This window comes from Canis aureus, chromosome 2 (genome assembly GCF_053574225.1).
Source record: "Canis aureus isolate CA01 chromosome 2, VMU_Caureus_v.1.0, whole genome shotgun sequence".
Lineage (NCBI taxonomy): Eukaryota > Metazoa > Chordata > Mammalia > Carnivora > Canidae > Canis > Canis aureus.
Genome location: NC_135612.1, coordinates 27,680,359 through 27,701,407, shown reverse-complemented (window position 1 = coordinate 27,701,407; position 21,049 = coordinate 27,680,359). Strand labels below are relative to the sequence as shown.

Here is a 21,049-nt window from a genome sequence, read left to right as displayed (position 1 = left end):
AGACATAAAGTATAAATAACAACCACAATGATAACAATAAGTGAACACCCAGATGCCCTCTACCAAATTTAAGAAATAGAATATTACCACTCTATGTCCTACTCTCTATCCTGCCTCTACCTCATCCTTCCTTCTCCTTTCCTCCCCTTCCCCATGGCTATTTTCTACCCTGACTTTATTTATCATTTCTTTGCTTTTCTTTACGGTTTTGCCACATATAAATGTATTCTTAAATAACAGATTGTTAAGTTTTGCATGTTTTTGAGCTTCATATGAATGCAAGCATATAGTTCTTTTCTCCTGAAACATGTTCTTTTTATTTTTCTTCAACATATAGGTGCATGAAGTTCATCTATGTTGACATATGCAGCTGTAATTTATTTTCCCTGCTATATTGTATTCCATTTTATGAATCAACTGCAATTTATTCATTCACTTTCTTGTTACTTGAGTCACCAGTTTTCTGCTGTTTGAAACAATGCCAGTGTTAACATAACTGTACATATCTCTTGGGTAAGAATTTCTTTAGGGTATATATTTAGGAGCAGAATTGCAAGATATATAAATATTCTACTTTATTTGAAATGCCATAGTGTTTTCCAAAGTGGTTTTAAACAAAGATTTTTTTATTATTATTTAAGTACAGTTGACATATAATATTATATTAAAGTGGTTTTAAAAACCAAAAATGTTCAAGATTTCTCATTGTTTGATATCCTTATCAATAATAATTGCCATAGGCATATTTTAAATTTTTGCCAGGGATATTACGGTAGTTGGCTGAACATATCTTTATATTTTTATCTTTATAGTTTTCGTTTTTGAATTCAACTTTAACCTCTATCCGAAGGTATCTTTCATCATCTCCCTGTATCACATATTTCTTAGCAATCATTTTAAATAAATCTACTTTTCAGATGCTGAGAAAAGAGCTGGATGATACTGAGATTGACTTGAGGACTAGTAGTGATAACTTACTAGAGTGGCACCATCTGGGTAGTGCACTGGCACAATTTGATACATTCAGAATTTCTTCCATCTCCTTTCCCTCAGTTCCATCCATCCTCCTCCCCAAAACATCAGGTTGTTGCCTGGGATTGAGCTCATGTGACTTCTACACTGCAATAGAAGCTGGCCTCTAAAGTTCACAAGTGTAATTTTTAATGCCTAGGTATATACCTCTGGTATCTGTTTAGCACTTGGAGTCACTTGAGGTGCCTGGGGGGCTCTCCGTTAAACATCTGCCTTCAGCTCAGGTCATGATCCCGGGGTCCTGGGATCAAGCCCCACATCGGGCTCCCTGCTCAGCGGGGAGCCTGCTTCTCCCTCTCCTCCCTGCTCATGTTCTCTCTCACTATCTCTGTCTCTCTCAAATAAAGAAATAAAATCTTAAAAAAAAAGAAGAATTTGGAGCCATCTGCTGAATTCTATGACTGCTAAAATTAAAATCTAAAAACTCAATGCAGTATTTCTTATAGATCTACTTTATTATGATTAATGCTCAAGTTCAGCTTAGAGATATTTCCTTATGGTGGCAACTAAGGTGATCACACATTGCGGGGTGAATCGGAGAATACTTCTGACTCCGTTATCCTGGAATGGAATGCATATTCCATTTTCACCTAAAGAACAAAGGTTTTGGTAACTTTGTTTGGGGGCAGGTGGTGGCGGGAGGGAAGGAGTCAAAGCTGTTAGTAATGGTGAAGGTGAAACATGAGAATACTCGGACAACGACGAAACTGAAGTTTAACTGTACTTAATAAATACTCAGAGTTTAATCCTCATACCAAAGAAGTAGCTGCTATCATAATATCCCTATGCAGGTAAGGAAACCGAGATGCAGAGATGTTAAATCAACTTGGCCAAGGATCTCGTATAACTGCAAAGATGTAGCTAATACAGAGACAAAATACATAGGCGAATAGACTTTTTGTTTTTGAAGGATGCCAAGAGTTTGAAGTTATTTTTCTTTTCTTATTTTAATCACATTTCTATTTTCTGTAAAAAGCCACACTCCAAAGTCTTATTCTTAGATTTCTGGCAGCTTGGACATCTAGCCAGATGATTGGAATTTCAGTCACTTTTTTTCAAAGTACTTATTTGTAGGTGGTAGTGTTACTTTCGAACCCTACTTTGCATTTTTTTTCTGGGGAAGATTTGAAAAAGCCATCTGGTTAACATTACCCTGAAAAATTCTTCTCTGAGTGGAGCTTCCTAAGAAGAAATTATAGGAGGAGAGTGTGGTAGAAAGCCAGGCAGAACACAAATAGAAACATCTAGAGACTGAAGCCCTGCATTCTGATACTTATGAGAACTATCTTTCCCTACCATAAATTCACTTTTCTTCCAGCTCTTTTCTTCACTTTTCCTTTTGAGGAAAGATTTTTTTTTTGAATGAAACTGTTTCTTGAGAACACTTTTCTAGCTCTTGCCGAGGTTTAATCTTGTTCACATACTGCTTGTTTGATTTTGAGCTGTGGGCTCTTTTCCTATTAGCTGTCTCTTCTACAGGTTTTTATTACCACCATCTTCCTCCTCCCCAGTAGGGACATTCTTGTTGTTACCCTTTAACTAGAGGAGAATCTGGCAAATAATAGGTGCTCAGTAAATATTTGTTGGCTAGCTGAATGACTGCCTACATGAATGAACAAATGAATTAGTGAGTAAAGACCTTTCCAGGAAGGAAAGAAACAAGATCAAAGAGAAAAGAGAGTACACTTGAAACAAATCATTACTGTGAACTTTGTAAAGAAGTGTAAGTGATATTGACTTTATTCTTTTTACATTTCCCTAGCATTTGTTAACCTTAAGAAGTCCACATATCCGTGTAACTTTAGGGCTCAGCTTAGAAAAATCAAATGATATTCTAAAAATGACTTTTGGATCAATTTAAAAGATTAGTTTTTTTTGGGGGGGGTCTAATTGATTCATTTAATTGCAGTTCTTCTATCCAGTGATTTGGAATCTTCCACTAACGTGTTAGATCTTCATTGCCTAGTAAATTACTCTCATTCACAGAATATGTCTTTTACTTTGAATCTTTTAGTATATTTTCTCATATTGAATCATACCTGTTTAAAAAACATTCATGATAACAAAATTTGAGATATTGATTGGCATTTATTGCAATTCTTATTTTTGTCTTCATAAAATTAAACTTTCAAAAGGTAACTTTCAGGTTCACAGACTTTAGCTGTTATCATATCCTTTGAATTGATATTTTTATTTTCCTCTTAATACATTCCTGTATTTTCCAAAATTTCTCCAATAAACCTTCATTATCTTTATTAATCATAGAAAGCAATAGATTCAATTAGCACCTCCTCCCTCCAAATCAGCCATTTATCACTGAACAAATTGCTCCTCAAATTTATATTTTTTGTAGAAATTTCTTTTTTTATTTTTAAAGATTTTATTTATTTATTCACGAGAGACACAGAGAGAGGGAGGCAGAGACATAGGCGGAGGGAGAAGCAATCTCCACGGATTGCTCCCCCAATGTGGGACTTGATCCGGGAACTCTGGGATCACGCCCTGAGCTGAAGGCAGATGCTTAACCACTGAGCCACCCAGGCGTTCATTTTTGTAGTAATTTCTGAAGGCATGAGAATTACTATAACGCTAATTTCATCTTGAAATATCTAAGGGCTCTCTCCAAGAGAATGAATAGGGAACTACATTCACAGTGTATCCATGGAGAATTTGCAATTGCCTTCTTTGATTGTACTGTCTGTTCTCAATATCCAAGTTGAAATTGTATGCTGATATACTTAAAGTGATTTAGAACATATGAGTTTATTTCCTTTTCTTTATTATATCCATTGTTTTCTTACATGTAAAACAAGGATCAGGAATAATTGTTAAGCTTTGTTTTAGTTCTGATACTCTCTAATCTTTCACTAAGGTTGTTCTACAATAAATTCATTAGAGGTAGAATTATGGAGTATTGTATCTTGAATTCCCAAGGACACTGTTCATCATTTGAGCCAGGATATGTTCTCAAGTTGTATACAAAAGAATGCACGTTGAAAGTATACCCATGACCTGTAAGGAATCACACTGGATAGGGAGAAGTTGATAAGTTTGAAGAGGGACACCTGGGTGGCTCAGCAGTTGAGCGTCTGCCTTCAGCTCAGGGAGTGATCCCAGGATCCGGGATCGGGGCCTGCATTGGGCTCCTTGCAGGGAGCCTACTTCTCCCTCGGCCTGTGTCTCTGCCTCTCTCTCTCTGCGTCTCTCATGAATAAATAAATAAAATCTTAGGAAAAGACAAGTTTGAAGGGTTTAATTCTATAATATTCATCTAACTCTATCCTATATCTCTGGTGTCAGTCACTCCTTCCTAATTAAAAAGACATCTGTGTATCTCCATGTGACATTACCTAATGAAGAGGAACTTTCTAGAATTTCGTTCAATCTTTTATTTCTCTAACTATAGAACCTGTTTATAACCTAGTCTCTTAATGAAATTCCATCCAGCTACCTCATGACTTTCATACACATTGCTAGGGAAATTCAGGATGTTTCTGCTCTGTTTTTAGAAGAGGTAGTGGCCTTTGGACCGATTATGAATTAAGAAAAAAATATGTAACAGGAATTTTCTTTTCCAAGTCCATTTTCTTTCTTTCTTTCTTTCTTTCTTTCTTTCTTTCTTTCTTTCTTTCGTCCAAGTCCATTTTCAATTCTGCTGAAGGGAGTCAGTGAAACTTGGTAGTTAAGTGGTTAAAAACAACAGGCTTGGAAACAAACAAACCTGTTTGCCTCCCAGCTGTACTTTCAACTTCTGCCTGCCCTTGGACAAGTTACTTTCCAACTCTGATCCTCAGCTTTGTCATTAGTAAAACAGAGATAATAATAGAACTCGTTTTGTATAATTGTTTATGAGGAATAATTACATGCCATATACAAAGCGCTTTGCATTCCATTTAGTCAAGCAATACTTATTGAGCACTAGAAATGTGCCAGGCACTCCGCCAAGCTCCTGTCCAATTCAGGACTGTTCTTTTTCTTCCCTCAAATTTTTATCTAACTTCCATTCCATCAGGTCTCAGTTTATTTTTTTTAAGACTTTATTTATTTATTCACGAGAGACACAAGGGTCTCAGTTTAAATGGCACTTTCTCATAAAAAACTTCTGTGTTAGTTCAGATCCTCCAAGAAGCTAATGCCAAGACAGGATTAGACATGCAAGAGATTTATTAGAGGAGATTTCTGTGGAAGAAAAAGAGAAGAAAGAAGAAAGAAGCAGGGAGAGACTCAGATTCCAATGCAAGTCTGACATCTGTTGAAGGAGAGGAAGAAGGAAGGAGAATTGGGTAGAAAAAGATTGCAGTACTATCTAAGAACGTTTTAGTTTGGCCATCAGGGAGTTTCTGATCCAGAATTGCCCATTAGAGGAGTCCTGTGTTCTGCAGGAATGGGCTGCCACTAGCATCTCTGCTGTGCTCAGTTATTGGCTGGTTGAGGTTCAGGAGAGGCATAGGTTCAGCTTCAGGTGTGCTGGATCTGGAGAGGCAGTCGTTGGAGTTGTCAGTCAACTACGCTCCTCACATAGGAGATCTCAGGAATGCATGTCCATAGCCCTCATACTTCCATATGGGTTGGAACCCCAGTCAGTTGCTGTTACAGAAACATGTATTTTCCTTTTCTCTGTTACTACCATACACATCAAATTTTGTTTTCTAAATCTGTGAAGGTTACTGTCTCTGAACTGTCAGCTATTTGAGGGTAGGGACTGCATCAATCTTGCTTACCATTGCTTCCCCCAGATGCACAAGAGGTACCAGTTGTAATGGCAGAGAACAGCTACAAAGTACAACAGTAGTCATTATTGTTACCCACTCTATTCTGTTCTGCACAACAGCCACATCCAAATCAAAGCACTGCAGTCTCCCACTGCAGTATAAATTGCAGATTTCAGTTTAATGTTGTTTTCTTTGGAGCATCTTTATTTCATTTTGTCTTGGGGAGAGGTTCCACTTTTACTTTTAACATACATCGAAGTGCAATCAAAAGTGGTGAGGTGTTGAAGATGGATTTTTGAATGTACTAAAGTATATTCACGCATAAGGAAATTGGAGCATTTAGTTTCCAGTTGTAAATTCTCTTCACTTCTTTAGGGGGTGGAATCTGAAGATCTTTCTTCTGGGCCCAGAACGCTATCTGTGGAGACTGGTGATTGTCAGCTTCTCTCTAAAATGACCTACTTCCTCACCCCTATCTCCTTTTCAGAAAGCAAAATTTTCATCAAATTTAGCAGAATGTGTTAGGGAGATAAGAATGGGGATGTAAGGTAATATAAAAGATGAAGGAACCTAGAAGTTGTAGTTGATCACACATCATGAAAGAGTTCAAGATACCCATCATATCAAATTAACAAGTACAGAACCACACTATCAAAAAGTCCTGAGTCCCTCAGACCTTGGGAAGGAGTTCCAGACACCTTGGGAAGGTGTTCCTGTCTCCTTCCCAAAACTGGCGGTTGAGTGGGGGAGGGGGCAGGGAGGAGGAGGCCTAGGATGCTGGAGTCGGGCTATCTAGACTCAGGGCTTATCTTTGGCATTATTTGTGGGACATTGAGCAAGTTGCTTGATTTCACTGAGACTTAGTTTTTTCACCTCTACAGTGAAGATAATGAAAGTAGTAATCCTAGAGGCCTGTTAATCAGATTATAAGGGATCATTTTTGTAAAGTGCTTAGCAAGGTGTCTGGCCTATAGCAAGCTCCCAATAAATCTCTACTATCAATTCTCTGGACTTCTGCCTTACTCTGCTCCAGACATTTTCAAAATGTGACCATAGTCAGTTTGAGGAGCCAGGAGGTCAAAATTATTTTTATAATAACAGTAAGGATTTATTTCTCTTTTTCATTGTTTTATCATTTGCTTTGGTAGTTCAAAAGCAAATCACTGTAGACCACAACATACTATTTCACACCCATTATGGTGGCTATAATAAAAAAGATAGGCAATAACAAATGTTGGGAAGTATGTGGAAAGATTGGAATACTCATACACTGTTGATGGGGATATAATGGTGAAGTCACTTTGGAAAAGAGTTGGCAGTTCCTCAAAAAATTAAACACAAGAGTTACCATATGACCTAGCAATTTCACTTCTAAGTATATACCTAAAATGCTTGAAGATGTATGTTTAAACAAAAACATGAATGTTCATAGCACCATTATTCATGATAGCCAAAACGTGGAAACAATAAAATGTCCATCATCTGATGAATGGATAAACAAAATGTGGTATATCCACACAATGGAATATTGTGCTGGTTAATACTTTTTAAAAAAATATTTTATTTATTTATTCATGAGAGACACAGAGAGATAGAGAAGCAGAGACTTAGGCAGAGGGAGAAGCAGGCTCCATGCAGGGAGCCCTATTTGGGACTCGATCCCGGGACTCCAGGATCACACCCTGAGCTGAAGGCGGATGCTCAACAGAATGTTGAGCAGCATCCCTGGCTTCTGGTCATTAGATGTCAGTAGTAACCACCTCCAGTCCCAAGTTATGACAACCCAAGATGTTTCTGGACATTGCTAAATAGCCTCTGGGGGCAAAATCACCTTCAGTTGAACACTGTTGCACAAATCAATAGTCCTTATATTCTTTACTGTCATTCTCTTGCTGTTTTTAAAAAAATTACAACTTTAATTAAGAATGTTCTTAATGAAGCTGTAAAAATTATTAATTCTAATGGCTACTGACCCTTGAATTCACAGTTTAAAAAATATTCTGCTTAAAAAAATAAGAAGTATTCATAAGTTACTTTTGTTACAAACTAAAGAACTATAATTGTCTCTTGGAGAAAAACTGTGGGATTGAGTTGCAAGCTGAACTAACTTCTTTTAATATTACGGAACGCCATTTTTATTAAAATATCTATTGACAGACAAACTGGTTATTTAGACTTGGGCATTTGACAAATATTTTCTCAAAAATAAATGAAATGGAACCATCAGTTCAGGGAAAACAAACGATATTTGTTGTCATTGATATAATTGAGCTTTCAAGAAAATAAACTGTGAAAGTTGCCTCATCACTGTGATCTTGACAGCTTCCAAATACTTAGATTCTTCTGATAAGATTGGAAGTGATATTAAGAAATGGGATATTTTGATAGCGTAGGATGAAACATGTCAACATTTTGAAGATCTGCATAACTCAATGAACCGATATTTCCCAATGAAAATGGGATTTTAAAATTGTGCATAGTTTAAAAGATTCACTTAAAGCGCAACATGGACCAAAAGATTTTTCTGTTTAAAAAATTTTTAATAGCTTGTTTAAGATATAATTGACTCATAATCAGCTGAACATTTTTACACATGCATACACACATGAAACTATTACAACAATCAAGATAGTTAACGTGAGTAGAGCTTTCAACTGTTTCCTTGTACTCCTTTGCAATCTCTCCCTTCTGGCCTTCTCAGCCCTCTGCCCCCAGCTCTCATTTTTCAGACTATCATGGACTTCTTTTTTCTCCCTAAAGATTGGTCTTCATGTTCTAGAATTTCATATAAATGAGATCATACAGTATGCACTATTTTTTTCCCAATTTCTGTCACTGATATAATTGAGATTAATCCACGTTTTTTTACATATCTATAGTTAATTTCTTTTTATTCTTGGTAATATTCCATTGTATGGATACTGTGATTGTTCATTCACTTATCTGCTGACAAACATTTGTGTTGTTTCCAGTTTTTGCCTATTATGAACATAATTGCTATGAACGTTTGTGCACAAGTCTTTGGGTAAACATATGTTTTCGTTTCTTTTGGATAAATACCTAGGAGTATAACGTCTGGGCAATGTAAATATACATTTAACTTTTTAAGAAATTGCCTCTTTTCCAAAGAGGTTGTACATTCCCATTAGTGGTTATGAGAGTTCCAATCACTCCACATTCTAAACAACAGTTGGTATGGCTGGTCTTCTATTTTACCATTAAGTAGGTAGGTAGTACTATTTCATTGTGATTTTATTTTCTCTAATGCCTCATAATATTGGATATCTTTTCATGTGCTTATTTCTCATTCATATAACTTCTTTGGTGAAGTGTCTATTCAAACTTTATGCCCATTTGTTTATTGGGTTACTTAATTTCTTCTTATTGAGGTAGGAGAGTTTTTCGGGTTTTTTTTTTTCTGTGCTTTTTGAGGTACAAGAGATTTAAAAAATATACATTCAGGGTGCAAGCTCTTTACTAGATATATGATTTGCAAATACTTTTTTCAGTTTTGGCTAGTCTTTTCATTTTCTTAGTGTCCTGAAAATAAATGCTTAATTTTGATGAAGTTCAGTTCATTACTTTTTTGTCATTTAAGGATAGTGCTTTAGGTATCATACCCAAGAAATCTTTGTCTAGCCTAAGGTCACAGATATTTTTTCCTGTTTTCCTCTAGAAGTTGTAAGTTTTATGTTTAGACCTATTATCCATTTTGTGTTTTCATGTGTTATTTTATTCATTCATTCATTCACTCATTTATGCCTATGAATACTCACATGTTTGAGTATTAGTGAAAAATCTTTCTTTTTTCCCACTGAGGGCCTTTGTTGAAATGAATAATTTTGGAACTTTATAAAAAAACTCTATTCAGTTTTGTCAATCTTTTTTTCTTTACACCAATATAATCTGGCTTAAAGTAGCTTTATAGTAAATATTGAAATCAGATAGTGTAGTGTAAATTCTTCAAGTTTGTTCTTCACTCTCAAAGTTGTTTTGGTTGTTCTAGGTCCTTTGCATCTCCATATAAATTTTAGAATTCTTTTGTCAATTACAAAAAAAAAAAAAAAAAAGCGTGCTGGGATTTTGATTGAGATTGTGTGAATCTACAAATTTGTGGGAGAACTGACATTTTTACAGTCTTGAGTCTTCTGAACCATGAACATGGTATATCTTGCTGTTTGTGTTGTCTTTTCTTAAAAAAAGATTTATTTAGGATGTCTGGGTGGCTCAGCGGTTGAGGGTCTGCCTTCATCGGCTCAGGGCGTGACCCCGGGGTCCCAGGATGGAGTCCCACATCAGACTCCCTGAATGGAGCCTGCTTCTCCTTCTGCCTGTGTCTCTGCCTCTCTATGTGTCTCTCATGAATAAATAAAATATTTAAACAAACAAACAAACAAACAAAAAGATTTATTTATTTTAGGGTGAGAGTGTGCATACATTCATGAGTGGGGAGAGGGGCAGAGGGAGAGAACCCTCAAGCCCACTCCCCAGCTGAGTGTGGAGGAGGACTCACTAACTTCATCAAGACTGCAGGATATAAAAATCAATATACGAAGCCAACTGTATTTGTCTTCTACTAATACTGTGCAATCTGAAATTGAAATTTAAAATACCATTTAAAATAGCATCAAAAATATGAAATACATCAGGGTAAATTTGATAAAAGACATTCACTGAAATATCTGTACACTGAAAATACAAAATATGCTGAGAGAAATTTAGGAAGACACAAACATGTGGGGCGCCTGGATTGTTTAGTCAGTTAAGCATGGGACTCTTGGTTTTGGCTCAGGTCATGATCTCTGGGTGGTCAGATTGCGCCTTGCTTGGCTCCATGATCAGTGTGGAGTCTGCTTGGGATTCTCTTCCTCTTCCTCCGCCCCTCCCCCTGCTTGTGTATGCTCAAGCCCTCTCCCTCCCTCTCTCTCTCTAAAATAAATACATCTTAAAATACATGTATATTTTATATCTTTTATCGATATATATATATATATGTCAAAACTACGAAAAGGCTGAGTGGCTCTATTTACATCAAAGTACACTTTAGAGCAAAAAATATTACTAGGAGTAAAGAGGTTTTATAAACTGGACCATTCTTATAAAATGGTTCATTTCATAAAATACTTTTTGGTCAGCTTCATTATGGATAAATTCATCTAGATAACAGAACAATTATAAATGTAAAAAAGCTTAGGCAACTAACAGCAGAATTCAAAATACATGGAGCAAAACTCACAGAACACGCAGAATTAGAAGAAGCCATAATTATAGAGTTCAATACTCCTCTCTTAATAATTAATAGGATAAATAGACAGAAAATCCGTATATTTTAAATCATCCAGGATTTAAAAGATTTGAACGGTATCAACAAACTTGATGTGATTGACATTTTTGGACATTTCACCCGGCAACTGTGGAATACACATTCACCTTAAATGCACACTGAATATTTATCAAGACAGACCATATTCTGGGTCACAGAATAAATCTCAATAAATTGAAAATGATTCAAATTATGCAAAGTATGTTATCAGATTAGAATGGAACTAAATTAGAAATCAGCAACAGAAAGATGTCCGAAAAATTCCTCAATTTTTGGAGACTGCATAACACACTAATAATCTATGGGTCAAAGAAAGAAATATACAGGGAAATTAGGAAGTATTTTGAAATGAAGGAAAAGGAGAACATATTAAAATGCGTGAGATAGGCATCCCTGGGTGGCTCAGCGGTTTGGCGCCTGCCTTTGGCCCAGGGCGCGATCCTGGAGATCTGGGATCGAATCCCATGTCAGGCTCCCGGTGCATGGAGCCTGCTTCTCCCTCTGCCTATGTCTCTGCCTCTCTCTCTCTGTGACTATCATAAATAAATAAAATTAAAAAAAAAATAAAATGCGTGAGATGTAGTTAAAGCGATACTGTGGGGACACATCCCACCAAATGCTTGTATCACAAAAGAAAACATCTACCATCAGTGATCTCAGTTTCCGAGTTAAAAAACCAGCAGATAAAGAAAATACACCTTAAAAATAAAGCAGAAGAAAGGAAATAAACCTAGGAGCAGAAATGAAAACAGGGCACAAAAATAAGGAAAAAATAGGAAAGCGAAAGACGACTTGGGGATGCGAGATCAGGCAAGTTGATAAGAGCGATCAGGAGAAAACATGACACCAATCACCCGTTTCAGAAAAACGAGGAATTCTTCTGTAGGTGTCCAAGGGAAATAAAGGAATATGGTTAGAAGGTTGACATCGACTAATCCCGACAAGTCATTTTCACGACTATTAAAGCTCCTTCCAGAGCAAATACTAGGTATTTGTTGAATAAAGGAGTATCAGCTATTATTACCAGCAGGGCGCCGAGCCCAGGCCCGCCCCCCCCTCCCCCCGGGCCGCGGTGGAAAAGCCTAACAGCTCGGCGCTCACACGCCACGGAAAAATGGGTCAGGGAAAGACTTTCTTTTTTTTTTTAGATTTTATTTATTTAACCATGAGAGACCCTGAGAGAGGGAGAGCGAGCCCGAAGGAGCAGCGGGCTGCACGCGGGGAGCCCGACGCGGGCCTCGATCCCGCGACCCGGGGGTCACGCCCTGGGCCGCAGGCGGCGCTAAACGGCGGGGCCGCCCCGGCCGCCCAGGCGCAGACGGTCGGAGGAGGAGACGCGCGCATCGCGGCGGCGCCCTAGCCCTCCGCGACCCCGGCGCCCGCCGCCGGCTGCCCAGCCAGGCGCCTGCGCACTGCAGCCGCGCCGCGGGAAGGGGCGAGGCGGCCGCCGGAAGTGTGACCCCTGGCTCCCCGCGCGCGGTTCGCATCCGGGGTCGTGGCGGCCTTCCGGGGGCTCCTGACAGGGCTTCCTACGCCGATTTCTCGGCGACTTTCGGGTCTTCCGCTTCTTGCTCCCGCCCCGCACTCGCCACACGCTGGCCGGCCCTGAGTTCCTCCGGAGTCGCTCCTCCCCGGCCGCCGAGCGCGGGGTTTAGCTCGCGGGCCGGGCCTGCTGCGGCTGGAGGGGGGCGCCCGCCGCGCGCGCCAAGCCCTCGCTGCTCGGGCCGTGGGCCGTGGGCCGTGGGCCCTGGGCGGGCAGCGCCGGTCGGCCCGGCAGCCCTCCCCCGGCTCCCCTGTGAGTGAGTTAGCGGCCTTCGGAACGGGACGCGGTCGGGGAGGCCGGGCCGGGCCGGGCGGGGCGGGGCGGGGGCTCCTCCTGCAGCCGCGCGGCGCGGCTCCCGGGACGGCTCGGACTCGCGCGGCCGCCGGGCTGCTGCGCTCCGTGGGAGAGGCGGGCCACCGCCTCGGCCGGCTCGCTGCCCTTCCGCGCGCCCCGCTCTCGGTCTAGGACCTCGGGAGGAAGAGTGTCCGGGACTCCCGCGCGGTGTTTCAGAGGGCGCTGAGCCGCCGAGGTGAGTGTCTGCGTCGAGGACTCGAAATCTGAGACGTGTGTTCGCGGGGCCTCCGTTCTTGGGCTGGCGGTAGGTGCGAGGGGGCTCTCGGCGTCGTGCCGCCCCTCGCGTTGACGCCCCGTCCGGAGGCGAGCCGGGGCCGGAGCGGGGGGGTGGGGGCGAGCCCGGGGCGGGGGCGGGGGCGGGGGGCCGAGCCCGGGGGCCCGTGTGCGTCGGCCCAGGGCCCCCTCTGGTTCTCCGCCGTCCAGCCCTTTGTTTAAAGTGGCACTTCTTGCCAGAAGGGTGAACGGAAAGGAAACGCGCTGTAAAACTTGGGCTGAATCGGAACTTGTTAACCGGCGATAGTGATTTTGGGGAGGGAAGATCATAACTGAACACGACATCTGTGTGTGTATTATTGGTAACGTAGTATTTCTGTGAATAGTGTCTTGTATGCTGTTTTGCTACAAGGTTGTGTTTTTTTTTTTTGGATTTTTTTTTTTTTTTTTTTTTTTTTTTTTTTTTTAGATTTTATTATTTTTTTGAGAGCAGAGAGGCAGAGGGAGAAGCGGACTCCCCGCTGAGCAGGGAGCCCGATGCGTGACCTGAGCCTAAGGCAGCCCCCAGATGCCCTCCTACACGCTCTTTTTTTTTTTTATTTTAAAGATTTATTTATTTATTTATAAGGGGGGGGGAGACAGAGACAGAGACACAGGCAGAGGGAGAAGCAGGCTCCACTCGGAGCCCGACGCGGGACTCGATCCCGGGTCTCCAGGATCGCGCCCTGGGCCGAAGGCAGGCGCCAAACTGCTGAGCCACGCAGGGATCCCCCTCCTACACGCTCTTAATATGTACAGCCAAGAGGCTCATAGTGGCCAATAATAGTGACATAATTTTGTTGATGTGTTAGCCCCAATGATATCTAGTCCGGAAATGCCCCCATAATATTGGCTTTATGTGAAACAGGCCATTTACCAGTCATTTTAGAAGTGTCTGTTTTAAACCACATGACAAGACTAATGTTTAGCTCTTGGATGGATCTAATTCTTTTTTTTTATATATATATAAATTTGTTTTTTATTGGTGTTCGACTCTAATTCTTAAAAAGGAATGTCCTTTTGAAAGCCTTCAGATAGTTTTGGCAACGGGTGAGCAGGATTTAGGAATTGGGACTTTTTGGATTGTGGAGAAAAGTGAGTTTAGGAGATCAGAGGCGTAGGCGTTTGGACACAGTGGGCAGATGACTTGGTTTAGATGCCACAGTTCTGGCTTTTGACTTTTATCCTAGGAGATTCTGCTTTCCGGGAAATCCTAGGAGATTCTGCTTTCCGGGAAATCCTAGGATGAAGGATTTATGTAACCTTGAAAGTTCTCTAATTGATTGTGGAGGAGAGGTCAGGTTTCGGAGAGAAATTCCAGGTTGTGAGTTACAGGAGCAAATACTGTGTCAGTAGGAATTACTTTGTAAACTACTCTTATACAGCCCGTGGCTCTCATGTATGATTATCTACAAGTAAACCTGTGTAATTTCCCATTGGGTCAGCCTTAGTCAAGAAGCAACTTTTAAGGTTCTTTCCTTAAGACAAGAACCAAATCCAACAGTTTTTTTTTTTTTTTTTAATTTTTATTTATTTATGATAGTCACAGAGAGAGAGAGAGAGAGGCAGAGACACAGGCAGAGGGAGAAGCAGGCTCCATGCACCGGGAGCCCGATGTGGGACTCCATCCCGGGTCTCTAGGATCGCGCCCTGGGCCAAAGGCAGGCGCCAAACCGCTGCGCCACCCAGGGATCCCGAATCCAACAGTTTTTAAAACACTTCAGAAGTTCTCAGATTATACTATTTTATAGTCCTATACATATTGAGAAACTGATAACTCTTGAGCTAAGAAGAACAGGATACCACCAATATCTGATTTTATTTATCATGAAGTTGTATCTGCTATTTACCACAGTTAACACGGACTAGCGTTTTATGTAGATTATTGTGGAGACTTAGTGAAGAAGCCTTTCATTCAGAATAAAGAAAAAAAATTAAGATTTTGTGGAGGTCTCCGTAATTCTGCTGTGGTAATAGTTTTGCTGGATTTTATATTCTAAATTTAGAGTCCGTTTAGAAGTGATCCATTATAATGTATGACAGGTTATTATTTTTGGGTAATTTTAGATTATTCATCAAAATCAGTGTTGAAAGGTATTAGAAAAAATATTAGAAGGAGGAATCGAAATTACTGGACTTTGAGCTTACTTCCTTATCTCTGGATGGTCATGCAGGATGCCTAGGCTGTGGAGCATTGAATTCTGTTGGTTAATTTCCGTAGGCATGATCCTACTGTGAAAGCTGGCCTAGTTAAGAGCCAGACTTGAGGGCCAAGATTCATAATGAGGAGGACCTGACAGATACGTGGTTGTGGAGGGACTGCAAAAGCTTCATTGCTTATCTGGAAATTTGGGATAGGCTGAACTAGATATCTGTCTTAAGGTAAACTTTTGGCTGTGTAATCATTGTAAGCTTTTAAGCCTTGGATAATTTGGTCATTAGCTTTGTAGAGTACTACTGGGCCACAATACATCTTTTGACTTAGTTTGGATCTTAATATGTCATGGAATAGAAATAAGGTGGAGTCTGGGCTGACATGTCATTTTGGGTCTAAAAGTCTCAGTATATGTGGATAGGACTTTATATGGGCCCAGAGGAAAAACACAAGCATATAATTTGTAGATGTAAACAAAGTGTCTAGAATTTTAACTGTGAACTGATTTAAATAAATCTGAGAGTAGAACATTTTAATTTTAGCTTTTCTGAATACAAATTCCTTCCCTTGTTTGGTGAGATCTATAGTATTTATATTCCAACAAAATGAAATATCAAGCAAAATTCATTATAATGAATTATATTTAATGTCATTTTCTCATGAATCTTATGATAAGATTTATGTTTTATGAGAGTTTGGGTCAGGGAAGCAGAATAAATGAAGGCCAGGAAAGAAGAGCGTGAACCTGGGCAAGGGTAGAACAGGTCTTTGATTGCATGTCTTGAATCTTGCTTTCTGTGATTGAGTGAGTTTTTAATAAGGGGTTGTCTGGAATCCTGCATGGTTCAAGATAATTTGTTTCCTCTGAGCAGTGAAAATCAGTGAGTACAGCTTAGCAATTATGATAGGATTGATTTTTTTTTTTTTAACTCTACAATAGGAAGTATAGACCTGTTGTTGAAAAGAGTTGATAAATTCTTTTCTGGAGGTAACAACTTGTCTCTTGTTCAGATTAGGGAGTTGGACACTTTGGATGAGATCTGATGGTGTCCCAAGACTCTTGTTCACAATCCATTATGAACCCTGGACTGGTGAATCTCATTATCTGTGGTCAGCCTCAGGAATTTTAATCTTAAAAAATTGAAAGAAGAACAAAATTTGTATGAGTGATTTATTAGTTTCTTCCCAGATCTTTGTCTTCTTTCTTGTGTTCTCCTGCTTCAATTTTTCCACCCAACTGGTCTCAATACCCAGAGGTAGTTACCATTTCTTTTAGCTGCTTAAGTGTTATTTTCTTCTTTTGTCCTAAAAAAACCCCCAAACAAACAAAAAAACTTAAACCTTCTATACCTTGTTTTTAAAATTGACATCTACCAAAAATGAGGAATTAGCACCTTTATATGCCCTCTTTTATCATTAAATTGTGATGTACAGGGCAGCTCTGGTGGCTCAGCGGTTTAGCACCTCCTTCAGCCCAGGGCATGATCCTGGAGACCCGGGATCAAGTCCCACATCAGGCTCCCTGCATAGAGCCTGCTTCTCCTCTGCCTATGTCTCTGCCTCTCTCTGTGTCTCTCATGAATAAATAAATAAAATCTTTTAAAAAATGTGATGTACATGAATATGTAAATACATGTAATATATAGTATGTATAATCCTTAAATATAATATGTAATAAATGATATATAATGAACATATAACATTTTTTTAAACTAGTATGAGTTATTGTGAGAACCAGATAAGTAATGATTATATTTCCTTTTTTATGTGACTTTTTGAGAGTTTTTTGTTGCTCTTGTTTGTTTAGTCATTTCCTTTTAACTTGCCACTTTTCTGTTCCTATGAGTATTTCTGCTCTGTTAGCAGAACTTTGTGGTCAGATACATCAAGTAATCTGCCAGTAAAGTTTTAAGTTTTTTTTTTTCCCCTTGGCTATCTTCTTGAAACCCTTTATCCTATTGTCTCTAACTTAAGCTGGTAGCTTCCCTTCACCATCATTCTGGAGAATTTACTTTGTCTCTACTGTACAGAGCACATCTCCCTTTTCATGGATCCCAGGTTTTGTTTTGTTTTTTTGATACCCTACATGTCTGAACATGTTTGTTTGTTTTTCTCCCTTGCCTTGATATTATAGTTGGGTATAGAATTCAAGCTTGAGAGCATTTCCTTCAGAGACTTGAAAGCACAGACTTCATTGTCTTATGGTTACAGTTTCTGCTGTTGCTAATAAGGAGTTTAAAGACATTTCGATTGTCAGCCTTTTATTTATAACATTTTACTTTTCTGTAATGTTTCATAAGCTTCTTTTTCCTAACTTTCTGAAATTTCACCATGGTATATCTTGGTATACACACACACACACAAATATATATATATATATATATATATATATATATATTATTTATTTATTTATTTAATGTACTTTGTGCTCATATGGTCCTTTAATTCTCAGGATTGGCTTTCTTTGGTTTCCTTTTCTTTGCTTTCTCTCTTCTAGAGGAACTCCCATTATGTTGGATATTGGACCATATAGTTTGATTCTCTTACGTTTATTATCTTACTGTCCTGCCTTCTTTCTGCCCTCCACCTGTTTTTCCTTTTTTTTCCCTAAGAGATTTCCTCAGTGTTATATTCTATTTTTTTATTCAGTACTTCTGCTTTCAATTTTGTAATTTCCAAGAGGCTTTTCTGGTTTTTAAATAATATATTCCTGTTTTTCTTTTAAAGATTTATTTATTAGAGAGAGAGAGAGAGAGAGAATGCGTGAGCAGGGGGAGGGGCAGAGGGAGGGATTGCAGATTCTGTGCTGAGTGTGGAGGCCAGTATGGGCCACTAGTTTATGACCCTGAAATCACAACCTGAGCTGAAATCAAGAGTCTTTTGGACGCTCAATTGACTGAGCCACCCAGGCGCCCTGAAATAGCATATTCTTGTTATATGTATGCAGTGTTTTTTAAATTAATTGTGAATTTTTTTTGTTTTAATTTGTTTTTGGCATTGTTTTTGTTTATTCCTTGATCTTTTTTTCTAATAGTGATCCATGGATGTTTATATTAAGTGAGAGGTACTAGAAATCTAATTGAAAATTCTGTGTGCATGAGTGGGCAGTTCAGTAGTAGGCTTCACTGTAGGTTGTTAGCAGGCTTAACTTTTCCTTGGTGGAAAACTGTTACTATATTATAGGTTCTTTGGTTACTGTATTATGTGGTTTTTTTCTCAGTTATTCCATAGATGGATTTTCTAATTGCCTGTGTTGGGAAGGATCCTGTTTTCACTTTGTTGAATTTACTTAATTCTTGCTTTCAGTTTGTTACCTTAACCTATTCTTTGTAAGTTTATAGCCTTTTGGATTCAGTCATTGCAAAGTATAAATATCTTATCTCTTGCCTGGTCATTGAATAGTTCTGATTGGTTTGTACAGTAGCTCCCCCTTATCCACAGGGGAGATAGTCCAAGACCCCCAGGGGAGATGCCTAAAACTGTTGATACTACCTAGCCCTATATATAATGTTTTTTCCATATACATATGTACCTTTAATAAAGTTTAATTTGAGTTACGCATAACAACTAATAAGAAAAGATTAGCAACAACTAATAATAAAGTAGAACAATTATAACAATATGCTGCAATTAAAATTTTATGAATGTTGTCTCTCAGAATATCTTCTACTATATTCATCCTTTATGTGATGATGTAGATGAGATGAAGTGAGGTGAATGATATGTATATTGTGACATAGTGTTAGGCTACTATTGACTTATGGATATGTCAGGAGGATTATCTACTTCTGGGCTGTAGCTGACTGCAGATAGCTGAAACCACATAAAATGAAATCGTGGATAACGGGGGACTGTTATGTATAAATTTTCCCCATTGCCTGGAACAAGGTCTCTTTTATTGGATGTGTTTTATATAAGTTTTTCATACTTTGAAGAGAATCTCAGATTTTTAGGGTTAGGCAATACAGATTCCTTCCCTGGTTTGAGCAGATCTTTAAGAAAATCTGTAAGATCTATAGCCTAGGAATCAGGTTGTCATTTTATGGCTTTTACCTTTAAACAAATTAGATTGGGTATAAACATAAGAATCTGTATGGCTTTTTAAAATGTCTGTATTGGGTGGTTTCTTTTGTATTATCACAGTATGTGGTAATAACTTGATTTCTAAAAGATCTGTTGATATTAGAGTAAATTCATCAGAAGTAAGAAACTTGTATGTATTTTACTATCATTTGAATAATAATATTCTTTTTTTTGAATAATAATATTCTTAATCTAGATTTAAAACTCATTATTAGCAAGTTCTTTGTTACCTATAGGGGGACTTAGCGATGTGTTTAAATTTTTGAAATAACTGCATACAAAATTCATAACTGATAATTGCTTTAAATATTAGTTACTTGTTAATAAAGAGTTCAGTAGTTAATAAACAGTTCAATATTTTTAACATATAATAATTTGTTTTCAAAATCTATTCTAGGTAGAAGAATACATGTTCACTTTTAGTGAACAAGAGCATGTTCCCAAACTCAATTTTGGGTCGCCCGCCTTTCACCCCAAACCATCAACAGCATAATAACTTCTTTGCCCTGTCGCCAACTCTTTATTCACACCAGCAGCTTATAGATGCACAGTTCAATTTTCAGAATACAGAGTAAGTGTGGTGATATTTTGGTCCATATCATTTAAATTTTTTTTTCTACTTGGCAAAAACCATTTTTATATGAAATATTTGAGGTTAAAATGTCATTGTCTTGTTTTCTTTTGATCGGTGAAATATTTAGTTTTTATGAAATTGTTTTTTATGTTTTTAAGGAAAAAATGTTTATTACTACTGTTCTTTATGTGTTTTTGGTAGCTTGTCAAGAGCTGTGTCTTTACAGCAATTGACATATGGAAATGTCAGTCCAATACAGACCTCAACTTCTCCATTATTTCGAGGAAGGAAGTAAGTATTTCTTACTTAATTATTTTAAATATTTAAAAAATTTTAGGGATATTTTTGTTGATTTATTCCTGCCATTGCAAATTTTAGATGGAATGAAGTTCTATTTTTTCAGAATACTACTTTTAATTGAGATAGTAACTAAAGTAGATGGTTTTCTGTATTAGTTTACTAGGGCTACTATAACAAAGTATAACACACTGGGTGACTTAAAGAACAGAACTTTATTTTCTCATAATTCTGGAGGCCAGAAGTCTAAGATCAAGGTGTTGGCAGGTTTGGTGTCTTCTGAGGCTTCCCTCTTTGGCTTGTAGATAGCTGCCTTCTCTGTGTCCTACATGGTCATGCCTTTGTGTTTTCTGTGTCCTGATCGCCTCTTGTAGGGATACTAGTCATATGGGATTAGGGCCTGCTTTTTATATATATGTGTGTATATATATACATATATATATATGTGTGTGTATATATATATATATATTTATTTATTCATGAAAGACACAGAGAGAGAAAGAGAGAGAGGCAGAGACACAGGCAGAGGGAGAAGCAGGCTCCATGTAGGGAGCCCGACGCTGGACTTGATCCCGGGACTCCAGGATCACGCCCTGGGCGGAAGGCAGGTGCTAAATTGCTGAGCCACCCAGGGATTCCCCAAGGCCTGCTTTAATGACACCATTATAACGTCTTTAAAGGCCAAATGCCCAAAACCACATTTTTGAGGTACTGGGTATTAGGG

General features: G+C 38.7%; 1 protein-coding gene across 2 annotated transcripts in view; it reads left to right on the top strand.

Annotated features, from left to right (window-relative positions):
- Nucleotides 1-12,973: 12,973 nt before the first annotated feature.
- The window catches only part of TENT2 (terminal nucleotidyltransferase 2), a 62,758-nt gene continuing 54,682 nt past the window's right edge, over nt 12,974-21,049 (top strand). Inside the window, exons 1-3 of one of the 2 annotated variants that reach the window (XM_077866949.1) lie at nt 12,974-13,139; nt 19,852-20,025; nt 20,230-20,319. In XM_077866949.1, the coding sequence (XP_077723075.1) occupies nt 19,889-20,025; nt 20,230-20,319 (227 nt within the window). In that variant the 5' untranslated portion in view covers nt 12,974-13,139; nt 19,852-19,888. The remainder of the gene's footprint in view (nt 13,140-19,851; nt 20,026-20,229; nt 20,320-21,049) is intronic. The other variant, XM_077866955.1, reaches the window with a different exon arrangement.